Source organism: Coturnix japonica, chromosome Z, assembly GCF_001577835.2.
Source record: "Coturnix japonica isolate 7356 chromosome Z, Coturnix japonica 2.1, whole genome shotgun sequence".
Taxonomy (NCBI): domain Eukaryota; kingdom Metazoa; phylum Chordata; class Aves; order Galliformes; family Phasianidae; genus Coturnix; species Coturnix japonica.
The window spans coordinates 56,726,795-56,753,731 of record NC_029547.1 but is presented as its reverse complement, the minus strand read 5'-3'; the positions used below and the strand labels follow the sequence as shown (position 1 = coordinate 56,753,731).

The 26,937-nt window shown below is 36.5% G+C and overlaps 1 protein-coding gene across 5 annotated transcripts in view; it reads right to left on the bottom strand.

The window, feature by feature from the left end:
• SSBP2 (single stranded DNA binding protein 2) overlaps nt 1-26,937 on the bottom strand; it is a 166,224-nt gene that overhangs the window by 29,084 nt on the left and 110,203 nt on the right. For 3 of the 5 annotated variants that reach the window (XR_004305654.1, XM_015849772.2, XM_015849770.2), the window contains 6 exons: nt 16,197-16,256; nt 13,249-13,315; nt 12,898-12,968; nt 9,040-9,131; nt 3,257-3,305; nt 1,559-1,594 (listed from right to left, as the gene is read on the bottom strand). Coding sequence is in view for 4 of the 5 variants with exons in the window: in XM_015849772.2 (XP_015705258.1) it covers nt 1,559-1,594; nt 3,257-3,305; nt 9,040-9,131; nt 12,898-12,968; nt 13,249-13,315; nt 16,197-16,256 (375 nt within the window). In the remaining variant the exon portion in view is untranslated. The remainder of the gene's footprint in view (nt 1-1,558; nt 1,595-3,256; nt 3,306-9,039; nt 9,132-12,897; nt 12,969-13,248; nt 13,316-16,196; nt 16,257-26,937) is intronic. The other 2 variants (XM_015849773.2, XM_015849771.2) reach the window with 1 other exon arrangement.

Genomic DNA, 26,937 nt, shown 5'->3' with positions numbered 1-26,937 from the left:
TTTTTTTGTCAGTCACTTATCCTGGCTGACCTTTGGCTTAATACGCACACAACAGAGTCCTTCAGTACAATGTGTGTTTTACTTAAGTTTTACCTCTTTCAAATTAATTTCTATACCATTTCCTTTACTACTTTATCAGGACTTCAGATATTTCAAAAACTAGAATATGAAATCCATTTCCAAAACCTGCAACTGTAAGTTTGGGGCAAAAACAGCAAAAACAGCCTTCCCAACAGAGAGAACTGTCTGAAGTTGATAAAAAGAACTTGTTTGGACATCGGCAGATTTAGACTGTGTAAATCTGGCAAATGAGCCCTAGAGTTATGGATACTTATCAAAAACTTAATCTTTTCAGCAGCCAGTTGTTTAAATGAAGGACAAAATAAACTGTTTTTAACAAGCTCATCCTTGATCTCGTCTTTCAAGCATTATGTCTGAAGGATCATCTCTCTCATGAAGGAATAAAGAAAAACCTACACGTAGCAGAAACAGGTTAAAAAAACCCACTGGTATAATGTCCTGGTGGTGAAAGATTTAATATTTCCACGTTCTGAAACAGATTTATGTTTTTGTTGACTCATGCTAAAACACGGCAGTTATCTGACCTTCAGATGACAGAATATTAAAATCAAAAGAGAATCTGAACTGTCCAGAAAACTGGAATCCAACAGCTTGCCAACAAGAATGACAAATGGCAAATGGCTATGAAGAGGAGACAAAATTCGTCCCCCATTAGACAATTACTTCGATACTAAACGTGAGATAAATATATTAAACAATATGCCTTAGAAGAGTAAAAGGAAGTACAAATTACCCAAGTACAATAACAACAGCAATAAAATCTCTAAAAGAATAAACAAAGTTAATCTCTCGGGATACAAACAAATACAAGCAACAGATATTCCAGCCAAGACCCTTGTTGATAAGTAAAATACACCGGTGAAGTTCCAGAGTGATGGTTAGCATTCTGTATTCCACATACAATGACAATGTTTTAACTATTTCATTCTGAAGTACAGACTAGGAAAAATAAAAAAAAAGCCACTGACTAATACATAATAAATTAAGACAAAGTCTGTGAAAGAAAGACATAATAGATTAGAGAAAAAAGATCTTCCAAGTCTCCAGGAGGTCATTATGAGTATAAAATTTTACATTAAAATGTTAGCTAGTATCACCCATTTATATATTTCTTTGGGGAGATAAAAGCTTGTACTCATTCTTCAAATGCTTTTTTTTCCCCCTCAAGAAGTAAAATTCATACACAATATTATGTTTCCAATATAGCCGGGGTTTTCTGCCTTATTATATTAGACTGTATTGGTTATTATAAACACATTAAAATAAAACACCATGCAGGCTCATTTTGACCATAATGTTTCTAATAATAAACATCATCATATGTACCATAGATGGCAGACGAAATACTGAGCGTGGATCAGATGTTCAGTACACAGCAAATACCTCAAGGTTCTTCTTAACATCTGGACTGTTATTCCTTTGCCTGAATAAAATGTAATACCTATTCCAATAAGTAAATACACAGAGTTGTACTTACTACATAATTCCCAGGAGATGCTGAAGAATAAGGTATCTGTAACATCAACAGAAACAAAACAGTAGGTTCTTCTGCAGTGACATGAAGTTCATGCCAATATTTATGAAGAATTACAGGTTAATGCATTTCTATTTGTTTCCAACACATAGTGAAAAATGATGGAAACATACTTTTGACAACAACCATAAACACCTTTTCAACAACTTGTCATTTTATGCATGTTTAAGTCCAAACTTTCCAATACAGACATTTCATATCAAATACTTAAAAATACTTCCATTTAAGGTTACCGCATCCTTGTGGTCACCCTAATGAAAACAATACAAATAATTTATACATTTAAATGTATGCAAACTGGGATCTGGCGTCTGAAATGGACTGAATTTGTTCTTACATATACTTAAGCTTGATTAAAATCTGGACTGCAAAAGGGAAGAGACTCTTGTTTAGTTGACCCTGAGAGCTACTCATTTTGTTTCTCAGCATTATTCTTCCTTTTTTCTTTTTAAAGAACAGTGTCCTAATTTCATGTAAAATTCAACTATGGTATTCATTACAAAGGATATCTTCAGAAATCCAGTTGGCTACGAATAACCCAATTTTCTTCACAATGCAACACTCTTTTCAACGATTCACTCTTAAGGAACATGGAGCAATGCCATTATAGAAGGATGAGGTAAGAAGTAACTGAATTGACAAAAGATACATTATTTTGTAGAATAAGCATCTTACATGAGTGTAAATAACTTCTAATCCAACTCATTTTACATATATTATTACACATATTTATTACTAAACTTCTCTATTAATTTTGTAGAGTGAAAATATTTCAACCACTAGATGAAAAATATCCTATTTTAGTTTGAGTCCAGGCAAAAGAAAACTGAGGATGAGTTTCAGCTCTTTCTTTCTGCAATTGTCATCCAGTATAGTTAAAAATTCAAAACTGAGAACAGAAAGAATCAGTCCAGTCTGTTGAACAAGATTTTCCTTATCCCACTGCAAGTACTGAAAAGGGATATATTTTATATTAATGATACACAACTGTTGAATGAAAATGAAAACTCTGCCTTTGTGTTTTCTGAGGAAATAGCAGACACTGTTGTTCACGTGGGATACCTTACTGACCACTTCTTCCTTCAAGCTGCTATAAAACTACCTCATTTTGTTGTTTTTGCAACAAAATTCAATAGACTGTACTCCTTGTTATAAAAAGCCTATCAAAAATGGTTGATTTCTGCTATTTCACATCCTCTAGTTAACAGCAAATGTGCTTTTGTTATGCGAAATATGTGAGCACACATTAAGCTCTATCTGCCCAAGCTGTAATTTCTACAGAGCCCGCAAGCCAGATTGTTTTGCCCAAACTCTTTCCACTTGCACTAAAGGAATTGAGGACATATTTTAAACATCCCCTGTGGTACCATTCATCTTCAGGTGGGTCTGTAACTGATATGGAGATGCAGAGCTACTGCATGATCATGAAAAGAGCTAGATATTTACAGGTCACTGAGTTCTCTGTTAAGATATACTCATCACTATACCTAACCTGCAATAGAACTGGCAGAAAAAAACACAATATATGCACAGTGTTTTAATTGGCGAAAGAAGTAGATTCTGTCTTTCTTCCTGGAGTACTGATGAGAAATAATTCCCTGAATGTAAAATGATATTTAATATATTTAAATATTTACTTACAGAATTGGCATTGGTTGGATTTGGCCAAGGTCTACCACCCCCTGGGCCCCTGCAATAGAAAATGAAAGATGAGACATAGAACAATTCTCTTTCCTGGACCCATTTTGAGGAAGCTAATATTTCAAAGTAACTTATTACCAGAATAAGTTATGAGATGACTTTTTTCAAATGACATTGAAATGTGATTATCAACCATAACTGCGCCAAGTTGCATGGTTACAGCAAAGCTCGCGTTGTTGTGCAGCCTTCTTCACTTTATCAGTTTATGAGCTGATAAAAGATGGCTTATGACTACTGCCCTGTCATTTACAATTACAACAGCTTGTGTCCTGACTCATCCTGTGCACATGTGCTTTTCAGGACACTGCTGGTAACATGTCTTCTGCCTAGCACTTTTTAAAATGTTTTTATAATGTTTGCATAAAGTATCACATATACCACAATAATTTTGCAACAGTGCAGCCCAAAGAAGAAAGATACTAATATATAAGTGTGATCTCATTTGTCAGAACTGTACTTTTGACAATGTAATGAAGTACCTCCCTGAAGAACCATGGATACAACTATGAATTGAGCACTGCTCAAGAATACTGCACGTATAACACAGTTTCATTAGCAGTAGTGCTCTCTTTAAAAAACGTTTCAGTAACAAATACATTTCACAAAAATAAGCCACAGAAAATTTTCTTCTCTAATATGTTTCTGAGAAGCATACGTAGTACTTATCTGTATTATAGTATAAAATATGTCATTTGTTAAAAAATGAAAGCATGCCATTTTAAACATACAATTTAAACACACCTAAATAAGCACCTACAAATATGTTGCTACTTTACTAAGGACAAATTACTTCCACAGAAGTATCAGAAACATAAAATTTGTCATAAACCAGGCAAAATGGAAATTTCAGACTTCTCAGACATTCTTGTGACACTTGGCTCAAGCAGAGGATTTATGATTAAGTAGCAGCTTCCTCGCAGGAGGGACAAGAGTGCAACAGGCCAAAGAAGTCTTTGATAAAGCTCTTTCAGACTAAACATCAGGCTGATGCTAACAACAGAGTGGAATGGAAAAAGGAAAAGGGAAAACTTTCAAGACAGAGCACCTTTCTTCTCACAGCTCTTGCTGTTCTTTTGACTTTCTTATTCTTAGCTGAGATCAGATAAATGCTTTGGTGTATAGACATCACTTTGCAGGCACTAAATGATAGTTGTGAGTATTCTTGAGGAAACTAAACCATACGGGAGGCTAAATCTCTATGCTTGTAGTCATAACATACCAAAAAAAAATAAATAAAAAAATAAAAAAATAAAAAAATCACAATTATCCCTGGAAACATTAAGAATTACTAGTTATTTATAAATAAGACAAAATCACTATTTGAAGGCCCTGACAATTTGAAGGCAGAGCTGACGGCAAATCCTTTGTATTTTAAATGGCATTTTGGCCTCATTAGCTTTAGAAAAGGGACATTAGGCACCACAGCTTATGAGACTTGGGAGTTATTCAAATACAGAGAGAAAAGTAAATTTCATAAATGAGTTTGGGAAGTATTCTATTTTAAAGTTTTACAGAACTAAAAACTAGTAAATAGATATGTTGCCTGAGGGATTTAATATAAAATTTATTTTTTATTACATTGTTGGCAAGGCTATCAGAAAGAAATTACCTGAAACAACCAACTGAAATAAGTCAAGTGAAAATTAAAAGAATCATTCCATTTCGTGCTGCTGACATTTTCGGGTAGTTGGAAAGCAGAAATGTATGTGAGGGTCTTCTTGCTGAAACAGACACCCCACCAAAGAGGAAGATATTTGCAGGGGTATTTTTCTGTGCCTTGGTGGTCCCTCCATGAAAGCACGTGTTTTGCTTAACTCAAGAACACCCTGTGAAAAACACCAAATGGAAGGTGGCCGTGATGATACTGCTTGGTTACTGTGAAGTACAGTGAGATGAAACAACTGTCTCAGGTACATGGTTGGGTTAGCCACAGCAACAGAGAAGTTCGTGTGGACTTTATGAAGAGACAGGCCCTCTCCATGTCACAGTACCTCTGGTGAGTGCACAAGTTTTAAGCTAAGCCCACATTAACACCTGTGCTATCCTGCAGGCTGCACTGCTGCTGCTTCCAGAGAGGAAACTCACCTTCCATCTACAAAGCTTTTGGAATTTGCAGATTTACTGGTAGTCACGGACAGCTCTGAGTATAGATTTAGAAAATGCTGCAGCAGATTCTGCTTGAAAGCCATATGGTTTATACGGAGCATAATGCTGTTAGCTTATAAACACATAAAAAGGCTACCTGGATATTTCCCCTCTCCCCCCCTCTCTTTTAAAAATGTTTACTTTGAAAGTATTAATAGTTAGGTAATTATGAATGTTCCACTCCCAAAATAAGAGTAATTTACAAAGTATCTGCTGCTATCACTAATTACAGCTGCAATCTGTTCTTAAGGTTAATCCTGTAACCTTGATCATAGCACTTGGAAAAATAAAGTCTTGTATTTCAGTTTCCCAACAGGAAAATATGTTCCATCAGGATTTAAACCTCTAGATACAAGTTTGGGAACTGCAGTTAAAAAATAAAATCAATTGGTTTTCTTCTTTTCAGGCATGCTTGAGATATTCTCAGCACTTGAACAGCACTACAGGTCACACAGGCCACTAAAAAGTGCCAGAAAAATGTAACAATTATCCCTGAAATTTACCATTTTGGTCCTAAAGAGTGCTGGTTTTCCACAAAGAAAGAAAAATATTACCAAAAATGGATCCACTGATTCTCAGCCTAAAACCTTAAAGTGAAAATAAAATTATTTTGAAAAAGACATAGGAATATGTATCAGCTGTTTCAAGTAATCTAATATGCGTTAGTTATGATGAAGCAAGGAATTATTTAGCAATGCTACATTTAAGGAGTATATGCTCATGGACTGAAATACTGTCTATGAGCTCTCAGGCTGCTTGCTGCTGCTTTTGACAATAAAGAACACTTTCTTATCCAGAAATGTAAAATTATATTTGGCAGATATTCTGCTCTTAGCCAGAGCAGCTTCCTTTGAAGCTCTCCCAGGAGAAATAGCTGGATTTTAAAATGGCATCTGCTTTTGTAGAATGCATGCTTTTATATTTTAACATTGCCAGAAATCAAAAAACATTGAATACAACAGTGCAGAATTTTAATGTACGATATGGCTATGTGAAGACACATGTAAGTTAACATAAGGCAATAGATTTATATATAGCTATCCCCTTCCCTAGAAATGCAAGTAGATGAGATGATTTACACCGTTCTTCCTTAGTGCTGTGCCTTAGAGACGTGTAAGGAGTAAAACAGAATGAGCTCAACACATGTGCTGCTGCCTGCAGGTCACCTGCAGGTTCTCTGGTTCTGAACTAGACTGGACATGACAAGTCTTTACCGTGGCTGCAGGGTAATGGCAAACCTGACAGCAGCAACTTTACAGAAAGAAATGAACATGGTGTCTTGGAAATACCACTAAGGGAAGCCCAGGCCACAGCTGTGTGTCTGATCTTTATATCAGTGTATGTCAATTCAGTTTATGACCAAAAGGTGTATTTGGTTTGATGGTAAAAAAACAAACATTTACGTAGTAAAACATGCATCAATGAAACTTCAGAGGTCTGTGATTCAGCACGTGACACAGTTCAATATATACTAGAGCATAACACTACTGTACGAGCACTCTGGATTCTCATGCCTTCAGCATGCAGCAAACGGACAGCAGGTTGCCTTATCCAAAACCAAAGAACTCTGTCCCACTTCCAGCTGAGATGGAGAAAAGATAAGCTTGTAAGAACTGAAGAGGAATGTCATAAATGCATGACAAGACAGCAAGACAGTTATGGTTATGTACTTCATAACTTGTTCTACATTGCTCTTCTAAGAATACCAAGCAGAGTTCTCCAATTTGTAGTATCCAATTCAGTGGGACACACAAATACAAAAGTAAATGTATTTCTTGCATCTGTGCTTTAAAAGAACATGACCTATGTATGTTTACTGACTTGATGCAATAAGCTTGCCTATGAAATGCTGAGATATGTAAATGTCAGTATTTCAACCCAAAGCCATCTTCTCCTAGAAATGGACGGACAAGGAGATCTTTCTGTCATCCAGAATCCTGTTCATTTTTTCTAGGTAGACTTTCATTTATGTGGATAAGGGTTATTAAAATGCCTTTTCTGTCCTCAATTTCACTTCTAGAACATTTAATTTTAGGAAGTTGCATTTTCTTTTCTTAAAAGTATCTCTCTCTGCAGCTTTTCCTCACACTGAATTTCATTGATTGCCTATCCTTGGGAAGGTTCCTATAAGTGCCTGGACTCTAATATATCATGTATGTGACAAAGTAATACCCAACTTCAGAATTTATTTGATTTGCCTCAAGATTTCTGGAGATGTGAAGAAATTAAGGGTGAGATGGATTAAATACTTGGTCTTAATGATACTATCTACTTCAATAACTCTTTTTCAGGTGCGGAACTTTTTACTTTTAACAAAAATTGCCACCTTTCTTTCATTTAAGTCTTCCCCCAGAGAAGTAGAAATAGGAATCTAAGATCTAACAAACATATGACCTGACTGTCTTCTTAGTGTCCACCTGCTGGACATTTATTTTTGAAAGACAAAGACGTAAAAATTGTAACAAAATAAACTGCTTTCTGATTTGGCTTCTTAAGTCATTTTTGTGTCTTGATACACTGACTGCCATGCTGCCTTCTGTAACTACCATATGGACAGCAAAGCTTTGGTTATGTGAAAAGGTAGTATCTTAAGTAGCAGCAGGGCCAAGATACATGAATGATCATGAAGTTTCCTTTCTGTATTGTGCTAGTAGTAATTACAGTAGCCCCTTAAAAGTTTTGTATCTCCTAGGAAATAAAGCTAAATACAACAAAGAGCATCTTACTTGTTTCAGGCTTACTGATCATTCAAACAACTCCATACAAGATTCATGTGAAGTGCAGAAGATCCCGCACTTCGAGTCACTTGTTCTGTTAAAAACCACAGTTTAAATCTAGTCCACTTAGGACACAGCAACTGCACATATTAAATTGTTCTACATGCTTGAGAAGGGGAGCAGTCTACAAGTATAAAACGAGTAATCCACTCCAATGACAAACTCCATGCCTACAATAATTCAGTATAGCTCAACAGAATTCAGCTGACATCAATTTTTACCAAATAGGAATCCAGCCTTAGAAGAACACAGAAATACTGGAAAACTTGCACTCATATCTGTAAATCTGTTCCATCTGTTAACAATGAAAATAAATGTAGTCATGGAAATAAAAACAGAAACATAAAACCATCCACACTTATTTCAGAAAGTTGTTTTGTTGTGCTTTAAAAAAAATACATAAATGTGAAGGATTTTCTGTTTGTTTGTTTGTTTTTAAATAAAATTATGCATTATTTTGCAGAAAAGAATCATACTTGTACCAATCTTCACCAAAATAAAAGTAAAAACATCAAAGATTATAATGCACACAAGGACATATTGATGGCTCTACTGACAAAATATTCTCAATATTTTCACTCATCATTTGTACAGACCTGAAGGGACAGCAAATGAGCCTGAAAAAGACACATGCAGAACAAGGAAGCTGCTGTGGGTTTACTTTTTGTAATTGCAGTTATTAGACATCAAAGCATGGTTCTTATCAAAGCATGTTCTCCCTTAACTTATGTAACCCTTATGTCACTTCTACAATGAAATAATGATTTTTCTAAACATTATAAGGTTTATCATTGTGCTTACATGTTCATTCCAGGCATCCCCGGGCCACCTAAAGCATTCAGTGGGGGTCTCATTGCACCTCCATAGTTCTGCAATGATAACCAAGGGTCAGACTACCACAAAACAAAAAAACAAAACCAAAGAGGAGGGGGAAAGAAAGGACAGCAGGTTAATGATATCCCTATGTAACTGCTGACTGGATAGGCCAATGTAATTCATTCTTTCAGGTGTTTCCATTGTTGACTTAAAAAAATAATATTGTTAACCCCAAGGAGAAAGAATTACACGCACTATTTGAATAGAAATATACTAAGAATAATTAAAATTGTTACAAAAGGAATTATTTACATATAGAGAAGTCAATTCAATGGCCAGAGGAACAACTTTTATAAATATTCAGCTTTCAAACCAAGGAAGCACATTCAAAATTAAAAACCTGTAGTTAGATCCTAAGATTTCTATGTTAGAGAATTTAAATCAAATTTCTTTAATGATATTTTGATAGGTTACCAATAAATTCTGATAAGAAATTGCATCGTATAATATCACTTCAATAACATACAGTATAACCATTGCATTTCTCTTCAAATCAGTCAATTTGAAATGTGAGTGAGAGTAAAATCATTTAATATGATAATGAATGTCACAACAATGCCAAAAAATGAACTGTCTAATGCCTATGAAATCAGAGCTATGCTGCAATAACATGACGAAAGCTTAACAACTGCACTGTTTCATATGAAAAACTGAATTGTACCTATTTTAATTCAGATGAATACAAGCAGAACAGCCTATCATCACAGTTCACATTTGTAACAGACTCTGTGATCTGTGTTTATTTTTCTTATATTTTTTAACCTTTTTTTTAATTTTTTTTTTTTTCAAAGGAATGGAAAATATATTCTCCAAAATGAGCAGTACTGACTTAAACATACTGGTTCTGCACTTCAGGAGGTAGAGAGACAAGCAAATAATTTATTTTAGAAAATCTAAGTTGTTGTCTATTTTTAATAATAAGACGAATATGCTTTAAGTGGTCTATAATATACTGAGTACAAAAATCTACATAACATAAGCTTATGGGTACTCTCCATGTCAGCCTAATTCACAAAGCATGTAAACATGATGTCACGAATACATGAGAAAAATCCAACAGTGATATTCAAAGTATTGGTCCAGTGCTGTTCACATGTTGAGTGATCTAGATACCTAGAATTGATAGAGAATTGAGAGAGGAGGTCCCATGCCCTAAACAGAAACCCTAAATGCACAATTTTCTTTACTGTTAGACACTCCTGAAGGTGTATGATACAGAGAGTTGCAAGAATATTTCCAAAGGTTGAAAACAGAGGTCATTTTCCAGATCTGTTCTATGATCCAACAGTGCCATCTGAAGATAGCATTAGCCATAGCTGCTGAACAGCAGTCACTATTCATTTCTTAAATTTGTGTGCAGCTGACAGATCAATTGGTGTGCATGCTCAGGCAAAAAACAGCCAGATTAACTCAAACCTCTTGTTTAACTTAAGTTTCCACAGACAATTTTGCCTGAACCACTCCTCCATCAGAACTGTAGGGCAGGAACTGACGAATAGTCAAAGCAGATGGGTACAGTAACATCATCAGATGGTTCTAGCGGATGTGGAAGAGAATACAGACTAACTATAACAAAACAATGGTTCCATATCTATTTTATTTCATTTTTCTATCTTGACTGGGACGGCTGAGCCATTTGTCCTGTTTGGGCTATCTCTCTCTCTCTTTTAGTCTAGGAACCATTTGCGTAGGACAGGGTTAAAGACCATTATGGAATCCTGAGGACTGGAATACTTCTAATCAAATGTACTTCCAACTCTAATTACTGCTAATTCTAATCAAATGTACTCTTTCGTCCTAAAATAAGAGTGCTTTCATTAAGTCTACTAATACACATGTTCCTTCAGCTGCAGCTATGCTCTAATTTGTTCCTTACAGGTTTTGACTTAAAGTCACCACCACCAATGTTTATCTGGTATTGGGTTGTTCAAAAAAGGGCTCCCTAACATCAGGTAGTCAAAATGAGACTTTTAAATATTTAAGATAATCTAATTATTTTTACTTGAATGCACGAGAGATACATAGTAAGCTCACCAGCAACTCTGAGGGACTAGGAATAAGCAGTCTATCACAGCGTGCACTGTGTACATTGTCCAGCTGGCAGAACTAAGGCTTGAAAAGAACTTAACCTAATTCTTTGCAGCTTTCCACAGATTCAAGCATTCGTAACACTGCTTTTAGCTTTATGGTATTTAGATTGGAATGGTGTAGAATCATAAAACACAAAATGCTGAGATAAGCATTAATATATCAGCACATGAAGTGTTTCCCAGGTTTAACTGGCTATGCAGCAAGGTAGAACAGAGCCTTGCACTCTGGGCATACCAAGGCCAAATTTACAGCACTGTAGCAAGAGGACCATTAAAAACGGGTTTGAAAGACAAATTCAGTTTGGTTTTAGAACTGCATTCTGAGATGATACTAAAAGCAATACGCAAAGATGATCCATTTACAGAAGAAAATTATTTGCAAGTTTCAAGTTGTATAGACAAACTACATTTTCCCCATTTTAAGGGGATGTTTAGCCAAAGAAAACAGACAGCAAAAATGAAAAAAAAAAAAAAAAAGCCAGCCCAAAAACACACCCTTATAAAAACTGGCAAGAAATTTGCCTGCTGTGTGACTAATGGTGCTGCATAAAAGTATCAGCTCGATCTCATCTGGCAGCGCTGCAAAGCTCCTCTTTCTACCTCCAAAATACAAGTGGTAAATAAACTTCAATGCTACAGTAGAATCAACAAATTTATATAATAACAGTTTGTTGGACACACAGCAGATGTGTAGAACCACACAACTGGTTTCTTCCAATAGGACCCAAAAGTGTAAAAGCAGTTATGAACATATTTGAGGGCAAAGATATTTAATCATTTAAAATTCAGTTTCTATTCCAAGGAACAAATAAGCCACTAGAGAGATTATCTAAATTGAGAAGTAAAAATGCAAACTATGAGAACAAAATGCTGGCAACAGGGTATAAAACACAACTACCTAAACTGTCCCTCACCAAGAATGTTACAAAACACAAAGGAAACTTTAGGATTCATGTTTCAAGTATACATCATAATTGACCTATCTGCCTATCTTAGTTTATTATTAAAACCTAATGCCAACAAATATTGGTTTTGCACTTTTGAGGAAAGCATCAAAACGTAATTATGAGCAGATCAGCACCTTGGAGAAGATGAACTCTTGCAATCCAAGATTGCTTTCCTCCTTGGAATCAAAGCTGGAGAGATGTTTATGATTGATACAAGGCAGAAAAAAAGAAGCATGAACTCCTAATTTTACATTAAAATGTCTTCAAAACTAACAAAAAAATCTGTCTCAATAGTGGTTAAAGAAAATCTTATCATTTTTCTTTTTGGTACAGTTTGTCTGAATAGTAATGTGGTACTAAGTAGTACTATTAGATGAACTCTACCCTCCTTGATGACATAATATATTAGGTTGAGAGAATGAGGAAACACTTCCTTGATACTCAGACTCCTTTAGAAATCCTGTCTTTTAATTAAAGCATACAGTGGATGTAGGAAAAATGTAACTTTCCCGAAATAAGTGAGTTAAGGATTTCCTTCTGATTTCAAATCTTTAAATAGTGACTTTTGAATTTTAGATTTTACAAGGTTGTATATCAGAATTAATTCTTAGAATAGATAAAATTTATTTTTAAATGGTATTACAAGAACAACTCCTTGCACATTCTGTCTTCAAACAATGCAACACCAGAATCAAAGAAATTAAGTATAAATACAATAGAAATGGATATTTATTTGTGGAATGTACCTGTGGTCCTAAAGGAACCATTCCTCTTGGAGGAGTCATTCTCTGCATAGGTCCACCCATGTTTGGATGCCCTGGAAATAAAATTATGTAGTTTTTAAAGCTATGTGAAATACAGACACCTTCCAAATCAACTTTACTTAATCATTTTATTGGTAGATGTTCCTGCCTATAGCAGGGTGGTTGGAACTAGGTGATCTTAAAGGTCCTTTCCAACCCAATACATTCTGATTCCTTCTAAATTAACAACAACAACAACAACTAATAAACTACAGTAAGCTTTGAAACACTGAGCAAAGGATGCCAGATTGAGAAGATATAAAGTTATAAGTTCCAAATATTTATTTCATTCACCTTGCTGCCGTGTTGGGTCCATCCCACTAGGCAATAATGGCTGACTTCCTGGGACACCTCCGAGTGCCTGCAGGCATAGAAATTATATCACAAGAACATAATACACTGAAATGTATAGTAACCATTTCCTCCAGTTCCTCCTTTGCTTTAGCTCACTTGTTCTTTAACCTCAAATCACTGCCTATTTCTTGATAACATGGCAATTTATCATAAGTTTATGTTGTTACAGTTTTCCCTGTAGTAGTAGTTTTAGTAGTCATTTAAACATCTTCTCTTAACAGGTCCCAGTGTGTGCACCATGGTATCTCCTAAGAGCGAGCTGTAACTATGCCAGTTGGTTTCAACACTCAAAGGGTAAGACAAAGCAGGGCTATAATGTGGGAGATGGGTATTCTACCTGCCGCCTCCTTGAGGAGCAATAGCTTATAACTTGTCTACAGCAGATAACAACAGCCACAACACTTGCTCCTATAGCTTGCCTTCGTGTCTGAAGAAAAAAATGGTGTTATTTCACCTCTGGTCCAAATCAAGTGTGTTTTTATTTTTATGTACATCTTATAGTAACTGATTCAAGAATTAAGCTAATTTCTACAATCTCTTAACTACAGCTTAGTCAGATAGGATATTTTCTTTTTAATGAAAGGATCTTTGCAGCTGATCCACAGTCTCATTTAAAATTCCAAAACACTAATACTTTTTCATGGAAATGTGTCTGGAATGAGGAATTCTTGTTCTAAGAAAATAATCTACTCAGGTAGCATATATAACTGCTTACTGAGGGGACAGATAAGCCTCTGCTAAACTGAAAATACCGTGGTGGTTTTGAGTACACACAAAAGGGAATTCATCTGTAAATATTTTATAGTTTATTTCCAAAAAAGGAAGGAAGTTCAAAAGCAAAATGCACATTATTACCTTAGTTTAGCACCAGGTTAAAAGGTATTCTACGGCATATTACAGAATAAACACATAATCTGTTAAATTCTGTACATCACTTAAAATTGAGTTCTGCATTTACTTCCATGGCTTGATTGTCCTAAGCACAGATGTACTGGTCATTTCTGCTCAAGATATCAGACAAATAAGGACGAGCTGCTGCAACACTCAACTGAAACTTGGCTCATGTGGTGATTACAATTTCTTGCCAATGCACCAGAGGACTCTTCAACAACACGGAGTGTGCCAGCACAGCATGGGCATTGCCAAGAGCAAATACATTTGCAGGACTGGATCTTGTAGGATATGATGGAGCCCAGGAAACATCCTGGGGGTACTCTGTGGCATACAGTATTTACTAATGCTCCTCACCAGGTAGCCCAGATCGAGTTCATGTGCCCCAACAGTGGATTTGAAGTGATGGGAATACATGTTCCATGTCATACATGCCTGTACAAAATACAACCTCAAATGGACTGTGTTGAGGGATGGAGGTATAGGTATGGTGGAGGTTTACGATCAGAATAAATTCTAATAAACTTCACATAATCTATCTCCTTGTAACCCAAATGTTGCCTCAAGGTAGTTCATTATTTTCAGTGGTACCCCTTAAGGTTCCTTAAAAAAAGAGCAGTGCTAAGAGCAGTGATTCATGAATGCAGCATGATGTAAATTAATTGCAAGAACTGCAATTCATGAACATTATCTTGCAATTCTACACTGAAACTGCACTGTGCAGACAAAAATGCTTCTGAAATAAAGCTGTGGTTTGGCAGCAGTTTCACAGCATTCACCACACCACTGTGCCACATTTGCACCGTTCAGAAACATAGAAATAAATGAATAATGGATATCCAACACTGCTGTACTCCTGGCTAGGAGACTACTGAAAGGTGGAAAAATTTGGAAGACATTTTGTACTGCATTAGCATATACTGTTGCTAACATTTAACAAAGTACTCTGGATGCATTTCATTGCACTTACACTGTACTTTGATGTCCACATCAGCAAAGTCAAGTCACACATTTCCCTTGTGAAAAAGCAGCTATGTTACAGATCACCAGGTGATCTTGCAAGCTAATGCCTCCAGTTCACTAAAATTTGATGTTCAATTGTGCCAATGGCCAAGACAAGTTTCTTGACATTGTAACGCAAAAATACAGAGAAGTTGAGCTCTGGTGATAACAAAATCAGTCCTGGAAGCCTAGGTTGCACAAAATGATATTCTAGATTGCCTATCAACCTTTCTAAATCTTGCAGATGACACAGTTTTTCTTAGAGCTCTGTCTCCTTCTTGCTTAACATTTCAATTGCTGACATTCACTTTCTCCTCTTCTAACTGCACTAAGAAAATAGAAATACTATCTCCTTCCAGAACCATCTTTTCACAGATCGGCCAATAAAGGCGTCTGCTGATGAACAACAGCTTATTACTTGTTCCGCTTACACTAGCACTCACATCCTCCAGTGGAGATGAGAAAAAAGTAGCAATCTGATGCTTTTATAAAGTCTTCAGAGTGCCAGTAAAAGGCATAGAACTCTTGATGAAAACTGCTTCTCACCAATCATCTCCTGTTTACTGTGAAGTAAATACATTTCATTGTTGCTGTAATACTTTACATATCAAACAAAGAGGAAGGAGTGATGTATTGTATGTAGACTGAAGTAAAGGAACTCTAAGACCTACCTGCATATAATGTGTTTAGGAAAGCTCAGAGAACTAACGGTGATGGAGACACACAGCCTTTAACCTGGGCAGGCAGCACAGCCTGACTGAGGTTAGCAGATCTCTCTCTACAAGGCCACTGTGTTCTCCCTCTGCAGACAGACTGAGGACACGATAAATTTTTAGGTATACACAGTAATTAAGCAGAGGAAGGTGAGCCAGCAGTGGCATGATGTGTCTATTAATAGTCAGACTAAATAGATTGGAGAGGGACTGAGGCAGTTTTGTGTGCCAGAACTGCACCACGACCTGGATCACAGCTGTGCAGGGGTGATGAGTTCTTACCTGGTTGGGTATTCTTAAAGGTGGCCTTGGACCTCCAGGGTACCGAGGAGACATGAAAGGCTACAAAAAAAAAGAAATACTGCTAAATATTCAACTTTGATTGTAAATACCACATTGAGTCACTGAATGTATAGCTTCTGCCATGCTCAGACTTCAGACATTCAGCTTAAATACTTCCACAAAGCATGCAGTAGATTATTCCACAACATTTAGCAGGGCTAAATAAATTTAGAGATTCTCACTGAATGTGTCTACCAACATACATTATTTAAAGTTTTTTTACAGCTATTGTGAATGTAGAATATAAACAATTTAATGCTTTAACTGTGAAGAATAAGCCAGTTAGCTCGTGTTATCACACATCTAATCTCTTCATTGCAGGAATGTGAGAGATAACCCTGGAACACAAAAGCAAAATGTTCTTGGAAGAGTCAAGAGCTAAGTACCAGCATAATTATTCACAAGTAATTTCCCCTCACTTTTTTCATAATAATGCAGCAAAATATCATACAAGACTTGACCTGTGAGGACACAGACTTCTACAACTTTACTGGTTTATATGCACCATACTAAACCAGTGTTTCAGCTCCTCTCATTCTCCCCCCACACAACTCCATACTCATTACACCTTTTCCTCTGTCAAAACCGCAAATACACTAATCCTGTGCTCTAAGCTTCTAGTGGCTTTTGGCTTCTTGCACACTACTTCACAGCCCAGAAATAAAGTCAGTCCCATAAACTAAGACCATAAATAAATGATAAACAAATGGCAGTACAAGCAAATACACTTAACATCTCCACTTATTCCATCTCAAAGTGTGACAGTAATCTAGAAATCCAAAAGGCAGGGAGATTAGCAGAAAAAAGACACAAACATCTGACTAAACAGATGATGAAGAGGATCATTTTGGCAAGCAGAAGTAACTACAACTCTAGAAGAAAACGAGGAGCTAAAAGTGTGTGCTTTGACTGTGAAGACAGGGACAAAAATGTCTGACTCCTTCAAGAGCTGGAGAAAATGTATTTACATAAGGTATCTTCTCAAATCTTCCAATAATACACTAGTTTATTCTCTCCTGTGACTAAATTGATAGGCACTTGGAAAGCATAAACACTGTGCCACTTTCTTTCACGAAACAAGAGCTTGTTTCTGTCCATGATCTTGCACAGGAGTCATCAGAGAGAAAAGAGAGAAGAAAGACAGAAGTCGCATGGCACAACCCAGTTCTTCTGACAAACAAGTTACTGAGCAAACTCAGTCCTAGGGTTCTCTTGGATGAGAAATGAATACACCTGAACAGAAATTATCTAGTCAGCTGTTGCTAAGGACCACATGCAGGTCACCCAAACCCTGTGTTCAACATCATTTCATGACTGAATGGCATGTTTGAGCTGTTGTCAGCTGTGTTGTGTTATAAAAATAACATATATAAAATGCCAGTGACCATCAGTATCAGTGATGCATGCAATAAAAGTAGCAAGCCTAACAGCATAGTTGTAGCTGTTACTAATAATTAGAAACGGTATTTTTCCTATGACCTGTAGGAAAAAAGTCAAATGAATCTTTCACATTGAATCAGAAGAAAACTGTAATTACTTTCCACACAAATGTGCTAGAAATAGACACTAGAAAGTGATGTTAAATACAGACAGTTTACCAGCTGGAGAAGAAAGGTTAAAAGTTTTCACTAATAAAAGAGGCATTTGAAATGTGCTGAAGAAAAGGAAGGTTTCTTTGTGCCCTGTGTCTGTTGGTGCGATTCCACAATGGGAAAGAAAGAGAAAAAACAGCTCTGCTTGTAGTGAAGGGTCTAAACACAAGGATCCTTGAAAAACAGTAAATGTGTGATGAAATTATAATTTCAACAATTTCCTTACAGGTGAACCAACTGCATTCTATGGCATGAAGCAATTTGAGTGGCTGTGTCACATTTGGCTCACTATGTATTTTCAGAGAATAGATCACATTTATTGTTTATTAATATTTGAAAAATGGAAATCAGGAACACCTCGAGATCAATATTAGTGCATAAATACGTGTTTATTAGTCACAGAACAACAACTCTCTTCCAGATTTCCTTTAAGGCAGGAGGGACACCTGCTTGCCCCCTGTCTTACTAACAGGTTTACTTTCCTGTTCACTGTACACAAATATCTAAATATTTACTTTTTATATAGAACCTCATTTTTATAACATGCTAAAACAGATATTAAGTCAAAACTTTACTTTGCACAATGTGACTCACACTGTCACTAATACATGACAATTAGAATCCTTATACTTTGGTTTGCTGCAGCCCTGAGGAAGCTGTTTCAGATACTGGAGTCAGTCTCATAGGTCTCAATTCTATTTAATCAAAATCACACAAATTACACACAGGATTTTTCTCTGAAATAATATAACAGATCACTTTTTTTTTTTTTTTTTAAGGTGATTTTACATTGGCATAAAAGTATATTTTCACTTGAGAGCCAGTGCATTTGTTCATAAATGATTTGTTAGTCCATTGCATGAATATCCACGGGATCCTCTTTGATACAATTGTCTTATAGGAACTTTTATTTGCAGTAAATATTAATGTCCGTACACATTTCTCTTAAGTATGTTTGTGGAAATGTTTAAACCTTTTCCCATTCTTTAAGCATCTGAATCCCAGTAGAAGAGCAATTAAATTGTAAACCTCAGACAATTTTTATGGTCCTTGATTTTTCATGGATATGAAACACTGTATACAAAGAACATGATGTTCCTTGGGCAGGGAAATGTATAAACTGGTAAGTACAAATAGTATTCTGGTGAATGTAAGTGCCAATGAAGTGGCACTTGTGACAGTGACAAAAGAAAAAATAAACTCACTTTAGTATTAGTTGCTAATCTTTGTCCTCTCCATAATTAATGCTATGTTTGCCAACAAAGAGCTCTAACAAAACATATCAAGACATGAAAGTAATTCTGACTAATGTTTTATGAAAAATATATATATGTATAAATAGCTGTTCGCTACACTAGGAACAAGTGTTTTAAGTCTAACACACACTAGACATCACTAAAACATTCTGAAAGACAAGAAATGAAGCAGCAGGCATTTTTTGTCTTGTGTAGTGTTTTGCTACAGTTTTGGTAATTAGGAGAAACAGCTGACAAATAGTCTCTTATTTAGTTTTATTCTAGTGTTCGGACCTGCTGACCATAGTTTATGGAGAAACAACATTGGACTTCACTTCTCAAAGTTCGCAGCTCTCTTTTTCTTTGCTAGCTCCTTGATTCTCTTCTCTTAAAAATTCTGCAGCATATGTATCCACATCTACAGGTAATGAGCCCAATGTATGTGCACTAATTTGAAAACAGTGACCACAGATTTAAGTTGTTCAATGTGATGCTTCTCTTTTGAAGACAAACAGAACTTATTTGTGTGATGAAGACAGACAGGTATTTCTGCCCATTAACCCAGCCTTCTGTAAACTCAGAATTCAGCATCTTAGAAGCCTAAAACCTTCCATGTATCCCCAACAAGAAATCCACAGCAACACAGACTCCAGATTCAACCAGAGTTCAGCAAAGCGGACTTGGTAGGCACCACATCAATGAATCAAATGCTTCCTTGCCTGTCCATGCTGGCAAGGAGGGATGGGGCTGTTTTCAGTGCACAAGCAACAAGATTATTTCCTCCATATTTATGGTCAGAGAGAATTTACAGGGATAGGACTATACTGCAGTCATAGTAAAGTAGAAATAATTAAACCCAAAGAATAAGCCAAAAAGTAGGTAACATGGTTTGACAGTGTTGCACTAACTTTAGCTTCCTACCTAATGGTAGGAAGGGCCAAAAGGTATTACCTTCTAGATCTCTCCCCTTGCAAAAGGATGCAGAAACTTGAGGAATCTCACAGCAAGATCTTACGTAATAAGGAAAACCTTAAGCAGTGTATTAGAGCGTATAACCTCTCAAGCTGGTCTACCCGGGGAGAAATGATACTACTAAAGCGGTTCAATTCAACAGTAATTTCCAGATTCTGGAATGGCTCTTGATTGTTTCCAGTAACTAGTGCAGCCTTCAAGTTACTTGAATCCACAACAGAGACATTACACTGAGTACAAGGAGGTACAAACAATGCCTTCACACATTACCCAAAGCTACAATTAACTTCTCAGAGTTCAGGAACTGGCACACAACTTCAGCAATATACTAAGAAAAGCAACAGCAGCAATAACAACAACAGCCCAACCCAACCCAAAAGAATGTGAAGAAATTAAATACTAGGCAGGCATTTGTGATCTAAGCCACAACTGAGAAGACAGCCCTTGGTGGAGGTGCCACCAGCATCTGGAAACGTGTCACACAAGTTACAGCAAAACTAGAAGAGTAATGCCAATGTTTTTAGAAATCGGCTTACTGAACACATCTGCAGACACCAGTATATTGTAACTACTGCAATCACATAAAATGTATTAATCTGGCATCACAATAAAATTTTGCAGGCTACTGTCAAGTAGCTGAGACCAAAGGCATGCAAATTCTACTAAATAGGGTGAAAAGAATATGTGATAGCAGAAACATGAGCAATGGTGGGGTTGCGTGCATCAGCTAACAGCAAAAATACCAAGGAGCAAAATGACAGCAAAGAAGACAAGCGCTGTTTCTTTGAGGAGAGTAAAATGGAATGAGCAGTGCTTGAACAGGAGAACTTTGTCTACATGGCATGAAAAAGAAAACCAGCACTTTTAAAATAAGGGTAGATTAAAATAACAACACTTCTGTATATTCACATTAACATCTTCTTAGCCTGGTGTATCAAAATGTTTATTTCAGCATGAGAAGTACACAGATGTCTGGTCAAAGCAGGATAAAAGGTGTATTTTTAGGGTACATCACCCACTTGTTTTAAATAAATGCATTTAAGTCAATAAGAGAGAGAGAAGCAGCAGTTTAACCAGAGGAGGAGTAGTTAAAACAGTCTCAGCTATCCCAGTTACCTCTCTGAGGCCAACTTCATGATGGGGCTGCTTTTCCTGGGCACGATATATGACAGCCTAAGGAATGGGATGCGTTGGATGTACTCAGTGCTGAAGCCACTGAAGACATAACCTGGCCATGTTCTTCTCTCTCGTGATAGCATGATGTGGACAAGGTGAGTGATGAATTAGTATCCCTACAAAGACCTCATGAACAGGGAGGCTTCCATGATTCTTGGGTACTTCAGCACCGTGCCAGTCAAGCCTGACCAGCTCCCATGTGAGCAGTGTCTGCTTGGTTGGCTGGGCCTGCCAGAGGCTGTGGGCATCGGCCCTTCCTCTTACATCAGCCCTGGCAGGTTGCTAATGGATGGTGAGAAGGAGAGAACATGTTTCTAACCACGGCCACATTCAGATTTGGAAGAGGATGTCTGTGACCTTTCTTGCTGCACTTGATATGGCTTAGGAAAACAGAGGAATGGGTTCTGCTTGCACCAAGACCTGCAGGCAGAACTCTGCAAGGCTTGCAGAGGCCACCTTTTACATGCACACTTCCAAAAGCATACAAAAGCTTCTCATTATCATGGCATTTCTTTATTTGTGCCATCACATTTAGAAGAGTTTCCTTAGATTGTAAGTCTCAGCATCCCAAGATGCTGCTAATATTTCCAATCAGAGAGTGCCTTGTAATGAGATAAGAAGAGCACACTGCAAATTTTTTGCAAGGTGAAACAGTTTTAGCACTTGGTATAAATGATTAGGAAGTAACATTTTAGAATCTTCTTAAGATTCCTATATAAAGAGTATATAGAGTAAGTTAGTTAGAGATACTTTACAACTTCCACTCATGTAATGGTTCCTATTATAAAACACATGGTTTTGTAATTAATGAATACATTGATAAACCATGACATACATATGAATGGAATGTAACCAAGTTACTTTCCGATTTCTATCTTTTAATTTATTTAGTTTCCTCTGCACTTTTTGTGGACCTCCTCATTGGCAATCAGTCACCACAGCATATAAGACACTCATGATTAACACATTTTAATTCCAATTAGGACTATTACAAAATTAGCCCTTAAAATGACACTCTTGTGCTGGCACAGTCTGCTGATAAGCACAAACACACTAACTGATCCTCTAAGAAGCTCAGATGAGCTCCCATTCAATTCTTTGAATTCTTTGAAATTATTTTCCTATCAAAATCCATCTTGCTGTTAATTTTTTACAAACCCTCTTGTCCTTCTTTGCCCCCAAAAGAATGACACAGTGTTTGAGGTCTTTTTATTCTGCTAAAGTATTTTTGAGCTTAAATTTGGATTACACACTGCATATCTTGCATGCTACAAGTATAAATCAAAAGCTTTTTTTTTTTTTTTCATCTACACTATCTCAGATAAAATTGTATAACCTCAGCAAAAGATGATGCTGGCATTTTCTGATGATGAAAATCATTTTCATGACCAAGTTCTTCTTTATACATCTGATAAAGATCCCCATAAAAATTCTTCCTGTGTTTATGGTTCTTTAAGAGCAGCATGACATATTCTGACTACCTATAAATGGCAACACTAAGACCTCTGTGTTTCCCCATTTAAGTTTATAAAAGCCATAACCAGAACAATACTTGCATTTCAAACAAAATGAATGCCTCATTCTCAGCCAAGTACAGGACTCATTCCACCATATGAAAGAATACTGCAATACTTTGAATATATAATTTGCATACTCTACATAGAAAAATGAAAAAAAGGAAAATTCCCTTTTTTCTTAGCTGAACATTTCTCTATGATCCGAGCAGCAGGACCTGCCTTCTAGCCAGGCTATTCCTCCAGAAATTATTGAGAAAATAAATAACACTAATTTTGGTGATAGATGGTCTTCAGGAAATGTACTGATAATACATCTTCCTCACTTTGTGAAGAATACCATTATTTTTTGCTCACAAAGACTGAACAAGTGAGAGAGAAAGAAGATAAATTATGCATACAATGTATAAAGGAATATTAGAAAGAAATGTATCTGTTAAGTTCATTATTAGCTATCTGCATTTTAAACCAGGTTAATAGTTTTGACTTCTTCAGTTTTTATTAAATGAAAATACTACAAAAAATAAAACATTTCGAATCTGATTTCAGCTGAAGCTGACAGGTCAAGTACCACCTTTTAAAATAAATAAACTGTGCTTTTACAATTCAGACAACCACACAGCCCACTAAGCCTGAGATTTTGCTTAAGTTCAGTGAGCTTTCTATTCACCCTAACTATGAACTACAGTCAACTTTCTGGAGCAGCTTTGAAAATGACAACAAGATGGCTAGCAGTGGGTGTGAGCCTGCTTAAACTGCACATGTGGATGGGGAGGTGGGAAAGTGTGGACCCAAAGCTCATTTAGCTACTCAAGATGAGCAGTTTTAACTTGTTCTGGCAGTTACAAGCAGCAAAACCATTACCACAACTGCAGGATGGAATTATCAAAACCAGCAAAAAAAAAAAAGGAATACATATGTACTACCCTGAAACCTTCTAAGATGCTAATCCCCTCCCACATAGTTTAGGAGGTCAAATTAATTTTTAAAATATTTTAAGATGTAATGTGATACTGGCAAGGGCAAAAATGCACATACTCCAATTCCGCAATGAAGCAGGCATACACATAAATGTCATGCAGTGATGTGGATGGATGCATTTACAAACAACACAGATTGCAGATATAAGAAATCTTTTCTCACTAACTTAATTTATATAGACTCATCGAAAAAAATCCCTTTAACATGTGCATTCCTATTTTCAAAGCTTTTCAGGGCCTACCAAGCCTGCTAGCCTTACTCACAAGCTATATTTGCAGTTCTGATGATGAGTCATTTGCTTGCAGTAATGTTTTGCAGTCCATGACACTTTCCATACTTCTTCACTCTTCTCAGGGACCAGTGTTTTAACTTATCACTTCTTCAACTGCAGCTGTCTCACTTGTTCCAATGGCAGTGAGGTGGGATATGATCATGCAGCAAACGAAGCTATGAAGTTCCTTTATAATGATGTTTTCATTTTCATTACAAAATGCTTCACAGCTTAAGAATCTTTTCTTAAGAATCTTTGCTTAAGAACAGCTTAAGAATCTGCAGTCTTAATAACAAATAGCTCCTTGCTTTTTTTTTTTTTTTTTTTTTTTAAATAAAAGGGTCTGCATGCCTCATGTATAGCTTCATTTATGCCATTTACCAGGAAGCTGAAGATCAGAATCAAGAACTATGGAAAAGCTGATTGGCTCAGTCTTTCACCAGCAGCAAATAGAGCTGCAGATTTGGCACTGAGGAGAACACAGATTCCGAACAACCATCCATAAGTTGTTTCCTAAGAACAAGCTTATAATTGCTCTCAGAAAGAGAAAGTAGAAAGGCAGTACCGCAAAAGTGGAGAAAACATGAGGACCAGCAGACCAGCAGTGAAAGAAAAGTGACTAAGCAGGATGTTAACTAAGTGAGGTTGTCTGAAGGAGAACTGTGGGGAAGGGGGGAGGATAAAAAAAAAGGGTCATGCCCTGCAAAATCAGGAAAGTATATGAGGACTAGGGAGAAGGCAATAACTGTGGGATTTAAAGAAAAACAGGACATTTTAAAGTCGAAGTAGATGCTCATAATGGACCTGATCAGTCCGAGAGGCGTCTGTATCTTTTAGCTCTCACCATGTAATTGAGCAGCAGGAATTTGCAGTCTTAGTTCCTTGCAAAAACAATGACCCATTGGTGAACAATTCATAGAAACAACAGAGACACTCCAACGTGGCTTTGAAGGCACACTGGAGAATTTCTCCTTCCTCATCTTCCTTGCTGCTGGATGCACACCCAAATTAGCAGTCTGGGATGATACTGTGCATGTTAAAGGGGCCCAACACAGAGCAAATAATAATGCAAGTCAGGAAGAGAAATGGTAAAGTTCTTTTGCTCGTGTGCCCTACCGAAACATTCTATCTGAAAGCATTAGGTCAGCTCTACCAAAGCACAACAAGGCTAAAAATAACATTTTAGCACATGTATTAAGCTAAAATGAGGATGAACTACTGCCACTAGATGGCATGACACCCCCACATTACTTCAGTGGGTTGGGTTTCTGGTGTTTTTTCTTTTTATATAAGAGCAATATGTAACATTTGTTTTTCAAACATGGTGTCGACACATTCTTCCCATGCCAATCCAAGTATATCTGGTGATCACAAAATTGGCAAATGAAGCAGAGTACATGACAATTCCTTCGGATGTATGTGCAGTGGTAATAAGCATTATGGATGCAAAGAAGTAATGCATTCCAAAAAAAAAAACTTACATAAAGAAGTCTTTGTCAGTTGTAAAATTTAACTTCTTTAAACCTATCAGATTTAAAAAGTGAGCTGTGAATTATCAAACAGTCTATTTCCTACATTTCTCAGCTGGCATTTTAGGCACTGAGTCAGCCGTGTCTCTCAGGTGAGTGAAGTATGAACTCAGTGTTGCTTTATGTCTGAGTGCCATTAAAACAAAAGAAATGCTCTTTGTATGGATGCAGGCATGGTGAACTGTGTGGAACCATCTCTTGTAAAAAAATGTGGACCCCAAGACAGGAAATGTAAATAAGACAGCATATTAAAACCGTACTGTCTTTGAACTCTATTACCTCATCCTTCTGGATCACAAGTGGATTAGTTTACTCATTTTAAGCAACAATTTGAGTAAAACTTGAGTTGCTGATGTTATACGCCTCCTCCAATGCCCAGATCTGAAGCTAAATAATCTTACTTCAGACCAGTAGTAGTCCTACTAATTCAGTATCAGACAGGACTCTTAAAATAAAAGGTATGAAAACAGGGTCAGTTGATCTCTGTAGATGGCCACATGAAGAAACTCATAGAAGAGTAACTCCAGTGCTGAAAAATGGCACAGAAAATATAATTTTATCTTTTTTTTTTTGTTAAAAATCATTTTATTTTGTTAACATAGTAGCTCAATGCTCTGCTCATACCTTACCTCCAAATTTAGGATATGGTGCTGAGAGAGAAAATTGGGGAATTGATGACTTATTTCTGGAACTCAGACTGTAGCTTGAGAATTTCAGACATTTGTGTCTGAAATTTATTTAGCCTAAAACAGGTTTCTGTTACCTAAGCAATTCCTAATCTTTTAGAACAATTTTCCCTTAAGATATTCATTCTTATAGATGGAAACTCATGAAACATTGCTACCTAGGAAAATGAGGGTATCATAAGGGTAACCTGCACAGTTATTTTAACATCAAATCTACCACTGATTCCTCCTCAGAGGCACCACATTTAAGAAAGCAACTTACCAGAAGTACTGACCCCTCCTGACATCCCACCCACTGAACTCCACTTAATCTTAATTCTGTTTATTTCAGCCCGATTAAAGACAACTCCAAAATCTCTAGGATCTCTTAATTGGGATTTGAGTTTTACATCACAATTTGCTTTTCCTTCTATCCTACTGTAGTACCACATGTCCAGTTTTGCTGCTAATGATGCAGCAGGAAATTCAGTTACTGTAAAATCCAAATTTATTTCCAGAATATCACCTACTTTAAGCACTGAAAGAAGATGAGGACATCTGGATGAAAAAATACAAATCTATGACGTAAAAAGTTACATTAAAATACATGCCTACCAAAAGGTGAAATTGAATCACATCCTAGATCCACATAAATCTGCTTTCTTGACTTTCCAAGCTTATTTTTGATATTTTAAACCACATTTTAAAAAATGAAGTATTGTTGATGCTAATAGCAGTACACAACT